Source organism: Pristiophorus japonicus, chromosome 13 (assembly GCF_044704955.1).
Source record: "Pristiophorus japonicus isolate sPriJap1 chromosome 13, sPriJap1.hap1, whole genome shotgun sequence".
NCBI classification, from domain to species: domain Eukaryota; kingdom Metazoa; phylum Chordata; class Chondrichthyes; family Pristiophoridae; genus Pristiophorus; species Pristiophorus japonicus.
In genome coordinates, this window is record NC_091989.1 from 52,786,578 (window position 1) to 52,798,794 (window position 12,217).

General features: G+C 41.6%; 1 protein-coding gene across 1 annotated transcript in view; it reads right to left on the reverse strand.

Moving 5' to 3' along the window:
• Positions 1 to 207: 207 nt before the first annotated feature.
• The window catches only part of LOC139278096 (integumentary mucin B.1-like), a 36,007-nt gene continuing 23,997 nt past the window's right edge, over positions 208 to 12,217 (reverse strand). The window contains exons 14-18 of the mRNA XM_070896754.1: positions 9,780 to 9,811; positions 7,743 to 7,853; positions 5,202 to 5,253; positions 2,618 to 2,723; positions 208 to 515 (exon numbers count right to left, since the gene is read on the reverse strand). Coding sequence (XP_070752855.1) covers positions 332 to 515; positions 2,618 to 2,723; positions 5,202 to 5,253; positions 7,743 to 7,853; positions 9,780 to 9,811 — 485 coding nt within the window. The 3' untranslated portion in view covers positions 208 to 331. The remainder of the gene's footprint in view (positions 516 to 2,617; positions 2,724 to 5,201; positions 5,254 to 7,742; positions 7,854 to 9,779; positions 9,812 to 12,217) is intronic.

The following is a 12,217-nucleotide window of genomic DNA, read 5'->3' on the forward strand; positions in this document are numbered from 1 at the left end:
AAACAAATTACATTTTTCTTTATTTTAAATTCACATACATAAAAGTGAAACACATGACAACGTACCATAGCGGAGATTCATTTCATACAGAAAATGCTTTATTGATTGTAATTTCTCACTGAACAAAAAAGGTTTGCAACATACAGAAGACATATTGCAATGAGACCACAATCCCATAATTTAAAATAAGTAGTTGGGAGTTGATGATACTTGCCAACATTTCTTATTACCACCAAGTGACATTGGCTTAAACGCAATCAAGTAAAAATCATCTTTGTTTTTAGAATTTCAGTTCATATTTCAGCATCAACTTCTATTGCACAAATTCCGTTCATGTGAATGAAGCAGTATTCTGGTTGATTGCACAGATTTTGCACTTGCACGACTTCACAGAAATATACATGTACTGTTTAGTTGTTCCATTCGTGCAAGTCAAATTTGCTGTTTTTGTCTCCGATTCATTTTCTCGGCAGCACTGACATTCGTGTTTCATGTCATTTATCTCTGGATCAAATCTGAAAAATAACCAGATCACAGTGAAATAATTCAGTTAACTTAATATATTTATTATCCATTTTAATCCCATCAAGCTAGAATGCAGCAAATAGCATTGCCATCATAGTGTCAAGACAGTTACCCATTGTGAAATACATCACGGGTGTAAGAAGAAAGTAATTCTAACTGAAGGGCAATATATTTAAACTTAAGACATTGCATTCTCTCAAAATAAAAGGAATTAGAAGAGTTCAGACTGCATAAAGCTGACCTCCCACCTAGTCATCAAATTCTATGGGTGGCCACTACTCGGCTCGCAACCACCAAAAAGGCCTTTAGCGAGCTTTCTGCCACTGTCCCAAGAGCTACCACCCACCCCTCTCCTGCCAGTAGGTGGCGCAGAAGGCATGGAAATCGGTTATTTTCCTGAACCCTATCCGCCCCGCCCCCCGCCCACCCCAGTTCAGGGTCAAGCAGCTGTGTTTCCTCGGGAAAGGGGAGTGGGGGGGAAGGGAAATTCCCAATGGCACTCTTGGGCAAGAGTAATACATCAGTGGGCTTCTTCACCCATTTCCTGATTTTGGGCAGTAAACTTCATCCTGAATCTCTTCAGAGACCCTTGGACCAATCCATAATTGATGGACTGACATATGGCAGATTTTAAGGTGGATCAATGTGTGATAGTTCATAAAGAAACGGGAATGGTTCCTTTTATGTAACAGGCTAATGGGGGAGAAAAAACAAATGTCCCTTCAAATAGAGGATGCAAAGTAAAAATAATCTTTGAGTTTAGAATTTAATTTAATATTTCAGCATCAACTTATGTTGCAGAAATTCTGTTCCGTTAACTAGGTATCTGAGTGCAGTGAAAGAAGGGTTGTAGGTTCTGGCATTGTGCGTACGTAGGGGACATCAAAGGGAGAGCCACAGAATAGCTCAAGCCTTTTTACAGGCATTAAAGACCTGCTTCTTTGCATCACTTGACCGAGCCGACGACGACACCAACTTGTAATTATATAGCGCCTTTAACGTAGTGAAACATCCCAAGGCGCTTCACAGGAGTATTGTGCGCTAAAAATTTGACACCGAGTCGCATAAGTATAAATTAACGCAGGTTGGTCAAAGAGGTATGTTTTGAGGAAAGAGAGGTTTAGACAGGGAGTTCTGGAGCTCGGGGCCCAGGCAACCAAAGGCACAGCCACCAATGGTTGAGCGATTTATAATCAGGGATGCTCACGAGGGCAGAATTAGAGGAACGCAGACATTTTGGGGGGGTTGTGAGGCCAGAGAGATAGGGAGGGACGAGGCCATGGAGGGATTTGAAAATCAGGATGAGAATTCTGAAAGCGAGTTGTTGCTTAAGTGGGACTTGGGTGAGTGGGACTTAGTGCGAGTTAGGACACAGGCAGCCGAGTTTTGGATCACCTCGGGTTTACGTAGGGTAGAATGTGGGAGGCCAGCCAGGTGTGCGTTGGAATAGTCAGCCTAGAGGTAACAAAGGCACGGATGAGGACTTCGGATGAGCTGAGGCAAGGGCGGAGACTGGCGATGTTACGGAGGTGGAAATAGGCGGTCTTAGTTATGCTGCGGATGTGTGGTCAAAAGCTCATTTCAGGATCAAATATGACACAAAGGTTGCGAACAGTGTGGTTCAGCCTCAGGTAGGAGTTGGGGAGAGGGATGGAGTCAATGGCTAGGGAACTGCGTTTGTGGCAGGGATCGAAAACAATGGTTTCGGTCTCCCCAATATTCAATTGGAGAAAATTTCTGCTCATCCAGAACTGGATGTCGGACAAGCAGTCTGACAATTTTGAGACCGTCGAGGGGTCGAGAGATGTGGTAGTGAGGTAGAGCTGGGTGTCAACTGCGTACAGCGTACAACGATCTGTTACATTATCCAATAATCGTTCCATTCTCTGTGTTTCCTCGTTTATTCCCTTCCCGTTTTCGGATTCTATTAATATGCTTTTCATCTCTTAAACGAGAATAAGCTCAAACCACTGACTGTCCATTAGCTGCAGAGGTGCTGATTGACCTGCGGGATGTTCCCAGCTTTTTAAAACTTTTTTGTTTGTTTATTATTGTTTAACACACAATAAAACTATTGAATCTAGTTACTTACATGGCAAATGAGTTGCACCTTCCTTCACATGATTCCACTTGAACATTTGCTGAGCAGCCATCCTTGGTTATATTGAGCAATTTGGGTTTAACCTTACAGTCTTGCACTGTGGAAATTGAGAAATCAACAGAATATTTTTAAATCATTTTAAGTTGCATTATAAAGAACTATCAGATAAAACAAATGGATGCATGCGATGAACGAAGCAACAGGTTTTCTTTTAAAGAATAAAATCTTGAAATTACTGATGAGATATTAGCAGATGAAAGCTTCATGTGGTTTTCTATTGCACTCTTAAAACAAGTTTAAAGCATTTGTCTGCAAGGAAATAGTTGAATAATAATGAATCTGTTGATTGGTATCAATATGCAATACAATTTTGGGGCTAATTTCGTTAGAATAGGAATCCTGCGTAAAAAACCAAGAACTGCATTGTTACTTTTTCCTGCTGTGTCTGTGCCGAGGTCAGAGTGTCAGCAGGGCAGGACCTCTGCCCGGAGACCTGCGTTGCTGGCTGTGCTGCAATTAATTGCATCAGCTCATTAGCATATTGGAATGTGGGTCAGATGCACAAGTCCTTTGCAAAATTGGAGTTAAATACTGGCAGGGTGAAGTGTTTTTCTCAGTACGTTGAACTGCACTGAATTCTGACCAAAGCATTTTTGTGCTTCAAGACTTTTCAGATCAGGTAACAGAATGTTACTTCATGGCAGCTTTGTCATTTCATGTGCCAGTAGTAAAAGAGGACCTAAGCACAGAACTCTCAATTTACAAATGGGTGGAAACGTGGCAGGAACCTGTCCTGCCTCAATACGCGTTAATAAAGAAAGACAGAACAAGCAGATTTATAGCATCTTTCATGATCTCTGGACACCCCAAAGCAGTGCATAGCTAAATTAACTATTTGTGATGTGTAGTCACTGTGATAAGGTAGAAAATTCATAACATATAAAGATGAGGAAATTTGGAACTGGAGCAACTTAAAGTTGTAGGCCCCAAGTTTCCACATGATTTGCTCCTGATTTTTAGGAGCAACTGGTGTAGAACGGAGTATCTTAGAAATCGGAATTCTCCACATTTAGTTTCCTCCAGTTCTAGTCAGGTAGAACAGTTTCACTTTGGAACAGAATGTTTTTTTCAAAAGGGGGCGTGTCCGGCCACTTACACCTGATTTCAAAGTTTCGTGAGTGAAAACTTACTCCAAACTAACTTAGAATGGAGTTAGTGAAGATTTTTGTACGCTTGAATAAACCTTGTCTACACTTTAAAAAATCAGGCGCAGGTTACAAATTAGGCGTAGGGAACGAGGTGGGGGGGGGGAGGGGGGGGAAGGGAAGTCATTAAATTCTACAATCAATCCTTAGTTATACTTATACAAATATTATACAAATAAATCCAACCTGAATAAAAATTTATAAGCAAGGAAAAGATTAAATAAACCATGTTCCTACCTGTGTGAAAGTGCTTTAGGCAGGCCTTTCAGGCAGCGGTGTGGCATCAGTGTCTCGACGGTAGCAGCGGCAAGCAGCCTTCGAGCTGAGCTGCAGTGCTTGAGGCAGGCCTTTCATGTTGGAGACAGGCAGCGGTGTGGCGTCAGTGTCTCGACGGCAGCGGCAGCAAGCTTCGAGCTGAGCTGCAGTGCTTGAGGCAGGCCTTCATTCTCTTCGTGGCTGGCCGCGAAGAAGCAGCACCGGATGGACCCGAGGCCATTCGGCCATGAGATATCAGCAGCGTCAGTGGCTGGCCAGCAGCCGAAGAATCAACGCAGGACACACGCAGCTCATTAAGGTTCTTGAGGCCATTCGGCCACGCTTTAGGGGCGGCGTCAGTGGCTGGCCGGCAGCCAAAGAATCAGCAGCGGACGGACGTGAGGCTATTCGGCCATAGGATATCAGCGGCGTCAGTGGCTGGCCGGCAGCCGAAGATACAGCAGCAGCCTTCGAGCTGTGAGGGGAACTGAGGCCATTTGGATAGGGAGAGGCAGCCACATCGACAGTTTTATATTTAAATTTGCAGAATGGGTGCTGCATTGTCAACACCACGTATTATTGCAAAGTTGAATTGGCACTCTTATTTCTCCAAACACAGTCCTTAATTTGCATGCACCAATGCAGCACCGGTTCTGCAAGTTTAGCAGTGAAAAGCTGAACTCACTGATTTCAGCAGGTGATTTATTCAGCATTGCCTGCTAAAAGCACTCCCTCACACACAGAAATATCAAAAAAAATTAAATTACAAGCCTTTGCAGGGGTCCAAGAAACAAATCTTCACTTTTTCTGCAGTATTTTTAAAAATGGTCGAGTGCCAATGTTTGTGTGAGACTGCGCGCACGCGCAGGGTTGCCAGCACCACGAAGGCTAATTTAAATTGTACCCGCCCCCTGCTGCGAAGAGCGCGCCGCGCCAAGCAGACATCGAGCTCCAAGGAGCTCGAGAATATCGGATTTTTTTTTAGGTGCAGTTTTCAGCGCGAAAAACAGGCACCCAGCTCGGAGGTGCGCTGTTTTCGCCACGGCACGAAACTTGGGGCCATTATATGTACTGCAGAGAAGAATGTATTCAAATAAATTGTACTAAGTTCTTACCTGGCAAGGGACATGTATAGCAGCAGTGATATTCGTCCCATTTTCTCTCAGACTAAACACAGAAAATATTGAATTGTCATTGTTGTATACATACATAACATTTAAATATCAATTGTTATATCAGTATTGAATGTGATACGTGTGTAAATTATGCAGACAATCCAAATACAGGTAATGGTTCTAAATAAATTCTAGTTACATTTTCCAACATGCCCGTGAAATGAAAAACCATATTTTTTTCAAACATTTGCTTTGAAGGTAATTACAGGAATATTTGTTTCAGGTATATTAATGGATAGTAGTATATAGCAGGGATATGGGAGCAGGGTGGGTAATTGTGATTAGAACTAGTTGCCCGTATGGTGGGTAAATGCTTACACGAATTGGTTGGGCCAATTGGCCTATTTCCATGTCATAACATCTATATATTTCATAGCACTTAAATCTGTGTCTCTTTCAATTTGGATTCTGCTGTATATCTGTCATGCTTGACAATCTACGTAAAATTCTGATTACATTTTAGATTTCTATTTCAATTTTATCTTTCTTTCGAGCACCCTGTTATGTATCATATGTTCAGTAACTTTTAACATGTATTTTTGGTCAATTCTGCACACAGAGCAGTGCTGTGGAATGAAATACTTTTCTGCTAGTGTCAGCCGTAAATACTCCCAGCTCAGTATGGCAGAGGATCGTTGTAAAATAAAGCTCTGTTTCTTCAATCCCATCAATGTACCATTGCCATAATTTCAGATTGGCACGTTACTACTGTACAACAATGTGCTGATTTGTGGAACATTGTGGTTAGTTTTGTATTGTGGACTCGTATGGCCAGAATTCCGATGGTTAAAATAAATTTACATGAACCGCTATAGCTGGCAGAGAGAGGAGGCTGTCATTCACTTAGAATGGGCTCGACTTAGCACCAGGTTCTTCCAGGTCAAATATGGCACATCCAGAAGAAGATTAAAGCTCTCTCTATTCTGTCAGAATGACCTGCTTTAACACCAACCACACAATATCCTTTATTGTATTGGAGAGAATTTTTCCAAGTTGAAGTTTCTCACACTAACCTCTCTGACAAGATTGTTAATTTCTTCTCCCAGAGGGTTGTGAATCTGGAATTCTCTGCCCAAGGAAGCAGTTGAGGCTAGCTCATTGAATATATTCAAGTCACAATAGATAGGTTTTTAACCAATAAGGGAATTAAGGGTTACGGGGAGCAGGCGGGTAAGTGGAGCTGAGTCCACGGCCAGATCAGCCATGATCTTGTTGAATGGCGGAGCAGGCTCGAGGGGCTAGATGGCCTACTCCTGTTCCTAATTCTTATGTTCTTATGTTTTATTTAGTGTCAATCTGTTCCAATTATGGATAGTTTTGTACAGTGGACCCAAATACATGAGAAACTGTATTGAGATTGGCCAACCTTATAGCAAACAAAAGAAGGCGGCATTTATTCCACCAGTCTGGGCTGAATTAAAAGCCTGGTCATTGAGGTGAAAGGACAGCATGGTGATTCATTGCATCATCCAGATGTTGAAAGCATTATGCTGAAAAAATCCCAGCCTCACCGGGTCCGTACGGAATACATATGGACCCAGCGAGGCCTCGCAAAAGCTGGTTTTCGGCACGCAATGCGCATGGGCCAAAAAACAGCTTTTCCGATCTGTCAAGATATCTTTTGACAGATCCTCCGCATCCCCGACAGAAGGACATCCACACCGGTGAGATTTGGCTATTTGCCCATCTCATGCCCAGCGAATGTCCTTCAAACCTTTATGCCTGGTAAAAGCAGGCGCATAGCCTACTTTTACCAGCGTAAGAGTTTTAAAACATAAAAATTAAATTTAAATACACTTTTTTTTATAGTAAAAGCCCTGTCCACTAAGTTAAGTTTATTTTACACCCTGTTAAAACACATTTAAAAAAAATCCAAAAAATATATATTTTTTCTAAAACATTTAATTAAAACTTCAATTTCAATTAATTTTAAATATGTGAAGTGTTTTTTTCTTATGTTGTGTTTGAGTGTTTTAGTGTTTTTTCCTCTGATAGTAATGGGAACTCCAATTTTACGAGTTCCCATTACAATCAATGAGAATACTGTACCGTGATTGGTTGTCCAGGCCCACGTGACTCCAGCTTCTCCTATCTAGAAGACGTGGACGTGCTGCGATGCGCAGGAAAAGAAGGCCTCCGACCAGAATCCAAGGCGCCTCCGGGACCACCAAGTACTTTCATAGAGAAATTTTGGATTGGAGGCATTCGTCTGAAGGAAGCCTCTGACCGGAATTTCAGGGCCCACGTGTTACATACTGTGCCACCCAATCCTCAATATTAAGAATGATTTTTAAACGTTCTCTTCATGAAGGATAGAATATTTATTTTACTAATTCAGCTTTGTTTTCTCTTTTTACTGTTCTAAGCATAGCATCCATTGGTCAATTAATTACACACTCAAGAATTATAGAAAAACAAATGAATACTTCAGTGTTATAATACATCATAACAAAGGGAAACCAAGTACAGTACTGTACAAACCTCGGCACAGCTTGGACGAGATGAACATGATATTTTTGTCTCTACTATCATACCGTCCACACATCTATAGTGAATACATGTATTATTGTGATGAGACCATGTTTCTCCTTCCTGGAAACGAAAAGTAGAAATAGTAACGTAAAAGTGATTATAAAACAAAGAAGTTAGGAGATCCTCTCTAGATGGTTCAGCTGGTTATGGCAGTAAGTAGCCGAGTCATGCAGTGCAGTCTAGGAAGAGCTGTCACGATAGCTGACCTCGATCTAACTGCTACGCTAGCTATTCCAATTGGCCTCAATGGCCCTGTATTGGGAAGGGCAAAATCAGCTAAGATTCCTAGCCACCCCTGCTAGACAGATATGTGTGAGCATCAGGTGAGATCAGATATCTTGAAATCACTCCCTGTCAAGGCTCACACATGACTAATGGTCACTCCGGGGATGTACTGGAGGAAGGTCACTGGCTGTAAAATAATGCCCCAGCATACATGAGTGCATTCTGAAAAGTTGACAGAAAAAGGAAGAAAATAATTGCAGCATTTATTATACCCAATAACATTTTCTAAAAAATATGGATTTCTGATTTAATATGTGCTGAAAAATGACAGCAGCTCCAAAAATAATTCTCCTTTCTCTTCTGAGTTCCAGAGTATTTGTGGAAGTGACCGTTCTTTATGCATGAGCCAGTGTGGTGTCAGCAGGCACCACTGTAGCCAAGTCTGAACTTGTCCTCCATGGATTTCCACCATGTGCACTTTCTAGAAGAAATAATTGGCTAATAACCGGTAGTGTGAATCCTGGTTGATTTATTTTCCTCTTGCTTGTGCTAAGATCAGCTAACTCAGCACAAGCCAGGAATTCAACCATGGAGTTTCTAGTTCTGTATGACTCTCTGGTTAATCTAGGTTGAAGGGATTTACACAATGACGACAGCAGTTAAAAACATTGACACTGAAGCGTTGCTTGAGGCAGCAACAGCAAGTACATCCTAAGGAGGTTATGCTGGGAAAATCTTTGGCAGATACACAGTGCTGAGTTCCTGTTTGAATAACTATCTGTTAAGTAAAGGCAGTTTTGAGATTGATATCAAAAATGAGAAACCAAAGGCAAGTGAAGCAAATTGCAATATGGATGATATAGGAAAGGCAGTGGAAGGAAAGGCTGGATCTAGACAAACTTTTGTAATATGGACTCAATTGTGAAATATATATATATATCGCTTCAAAATGGAAATAATGAGTTAGACCCTAGACAGAGTAAAGTCCAAGGAGCACAAGATGGTCCCTGGGAGGGTGGGAGTCAGGTGGAATTTCACACTGCTTGATTTTAGTGCATTCTGGAATCAGATTGGGAGTTCAATTGCTGAGTTAAATTCTAACCTTTGTGGCCACATAGCTGAAACTGCATTACATCAATACAAAAGTGACAGTTTAACTACAGCCTAATAAAATATGAAGGGCTTTGATAGACTAGATAGGGAGGAACTGTTTCTACTGGCAGGAAGGTCAGTAACCAGGGAATCTGATTTGAGATAATTGGCAATAGAACCAGGGGGAAATGAGGAGAATTATTTTGTGCAGCAAGTTATGATCTGAATGCACTACCTGAAAGGGTGGTGGAAGCAGGTTCAATAATAACTTTCAAAAGGGAATTGGATATATATTTGAAAAAGGAAATATTTGCAGGGTTAGGAGAAAAAACAGGAGAGTGGGACTAATTGGATAGCTCTTTCAGAGACAGTACAGTCATGATGGGTTGAATGGCCTCTTTCTGGGCTCTCCGATTCTAAGCCTTATTGTATACTTGTGTAGCTTTACCATATTACCATATCATTTCCATTTAAAAATATATTATGGCCCCAGAGCAATAAAATGCAGAAAAATGATCAAAGAGCTTAATGTTTAACGAGTTGCAACTATCTTAATAAGAATGCTCCATTCTCTTGTGAAATAAATGCTAGCTATTTATTATCGCAAGAGATAAGTTTACTTAAGAATATAGGTATCAGTAAAGCAATAAAACTGTTTCAAGCACTCACATGTCTTAATCTTCCTGAGTAGTCTTTGCATCCTGTGGAAAAGAGAGGTGTCATATTATTAAATGTGTGCTGCATCTGCCAGTGGTGGCAATGGTGCAAAGTGTTTATTAATATTTTAATTGTACTTTACAAATATTTGTATATTTTCATGGAAATCTAGAAACTCATTGGCACATGAAGGAACACATTGGGACCCATCTTCAGATAGCATAATTCCAGTTGAAAATCGACAGAATATTTTTAAATGATTTTAAGTTGCATTATAAAGAACTCATCAATGGGCAGAAGAGACCCCCCTAGGAGATCAACACAGCCTGGTTGCACATTGCACATGAGGACACAAGCAGAATGTGATCAGGAGGACCTGGGTGCAGTGCCATAAATGTTTCAATGATCTCAGTCAATCACAATGTTAGTACAAAGCTATACTCAACTTCATCCTGTTGTGCCTCTCATCATATCTCCATCATTCTGCCTTCCCTACCCTACCACGGCACCAACTTACCTTGCACCTCCACCTTTCCCGCTCTTTCTGCATTGTTACATCCCCATCTCAATAGCCACCCCTCACATTCACCCTGATCCTAGTGTAATCATCACAACTAACAACACACAAGGTCCGACACTTAGGTGCTTTATGCAATGTTCAAGTAAAGTTTATTTTAATGTGGTGTCAAACGTTGAAATCTTTATTTTCAACAATTTGCGTTCTTCCATAAGAACATAAGAACATAAGAATTAGGAACAGGAGTAAGCCATCTAGCCCCTCGAGCCTGCTCCGCCATTCAATAAGATCATGGCTGATCTGGCAGTGGACTCAGCTCCACTTACCCGCCCTCTTCCAGTAACCCTTAATTCCCTTATTGGTTAAAAATCTATCTATCTGTGACTTGAATACATTCAATGAGCCAGCCTCAACTGCTTCCTTGGGCAGAGAATTCCACAGATTCACAACCCTCTGGGAGAAGAAATTCCTTCTCAACTCGGTTTTAAATCGGCTCCCCCGTATTTTGAGGCTGTGCCCCCTAGTTCTAGTCTCCTCTACCAGTGGAAACAAACTCTCTGCCTCTATCTTGTCTATCCCTTTCATTATTTTAAATGTTTCTATAAGATCACCCCTCATCCTTCTGAACTCCAACGAGTAAAGACCCAGTCTACTCAATCTATCATCATAAGGTAACCCCATCATCTCCGGAATCAGCCTAGTGAATCATCTCTGTACCCCCTCCAAAGCCAGTATATCCTTCCTTAAGTAAGGTGACCAAAACTGCATGCAGTACTCCAGGTGCGGCCTTACCAATACCCTACACAGTTGCAGCAGGACCTCCCTGCTTTTGTACTCCATCCCTCTCGCAATGAAGGCCAACATTCCATTCGCCTTCCTGATTACCTGCTGCACCTGCAAACTAACTTTTTGGGATTCATGCACAAGGTCCCCCAGGTCCCTCTGCACCTCAGAATGTTGTAATTTCTCCCCATTCAAATAATATTCCCTTTTACTGTGTTTTTTCCCCAAGGTGGATGACCTCACACTTTCCGACATTGTATTCCATCTGCCAAACCTTAGCCCATTCGCTTAACCTATCCAAATCTCTTTGCAGCCTCTCTGTGTCCTCTACACAACCTGCTTTCCCACTAATCTTTGTATCATCTGCAAATTTTGTTACACTACACTCTGTCCCCTCTTCCAGGTCATCTATGTATATTGTAAACAGTTGTGATCCCAGCACCGATCTCTGTGGCACACCACAAACCACCGATTTCCAATCCGAAAAGGATCCATTTATCCCGACTCTCTGCTTTCTGTTAGCCAGCCAATTCTCTATCCATGCTAATACATTTCCTCTGACTCCGCGTACCTTTATCTTCTGCAGTAACCTTTTGTGTGGCACCTTATCGAATGCCTTTTGGAAATCTAAATACACCACATCCATCAGTGCACCTCTATCCACCATGCTCGTTATATCCTCAAAGAATTCCAGTAAATTAGTTAAACATGATTTCCCCTTCATGAATCCATGTTGCGTCTGCTTGATTGCACTATTCCTATCTAGATGTCCTGCTATTTCTTCCTTAATGATAGTTTCAAGCATTTTCCCCACTACAGATGTTAAACTAACCGGCCTATAGTTAAGGAGGGAGAGAGAAAACAGGGAATTACAGACCGGTCAGCCTGACATCGGTAGTGGGTAAAATGATGGAATCAATTATTAAGGATGTCATAGCAGTGCATTTGGAAAGAGGTAATATGATAGGTCCAAGTCAGCATGGATTTGTGAAAGGGAAATCATGCTTGACAAATCTTCTGCAATTTTTTGAGGATGTTTCCAGTGGAGTGGACAAGGGAGAACCAGTTGATGTGGTATATTTGGACTTTCAGAAGGCTTTCGACAAGGTCCCACACAAGAGATTAATGTGCAAAGTTAAAGCACATGGGA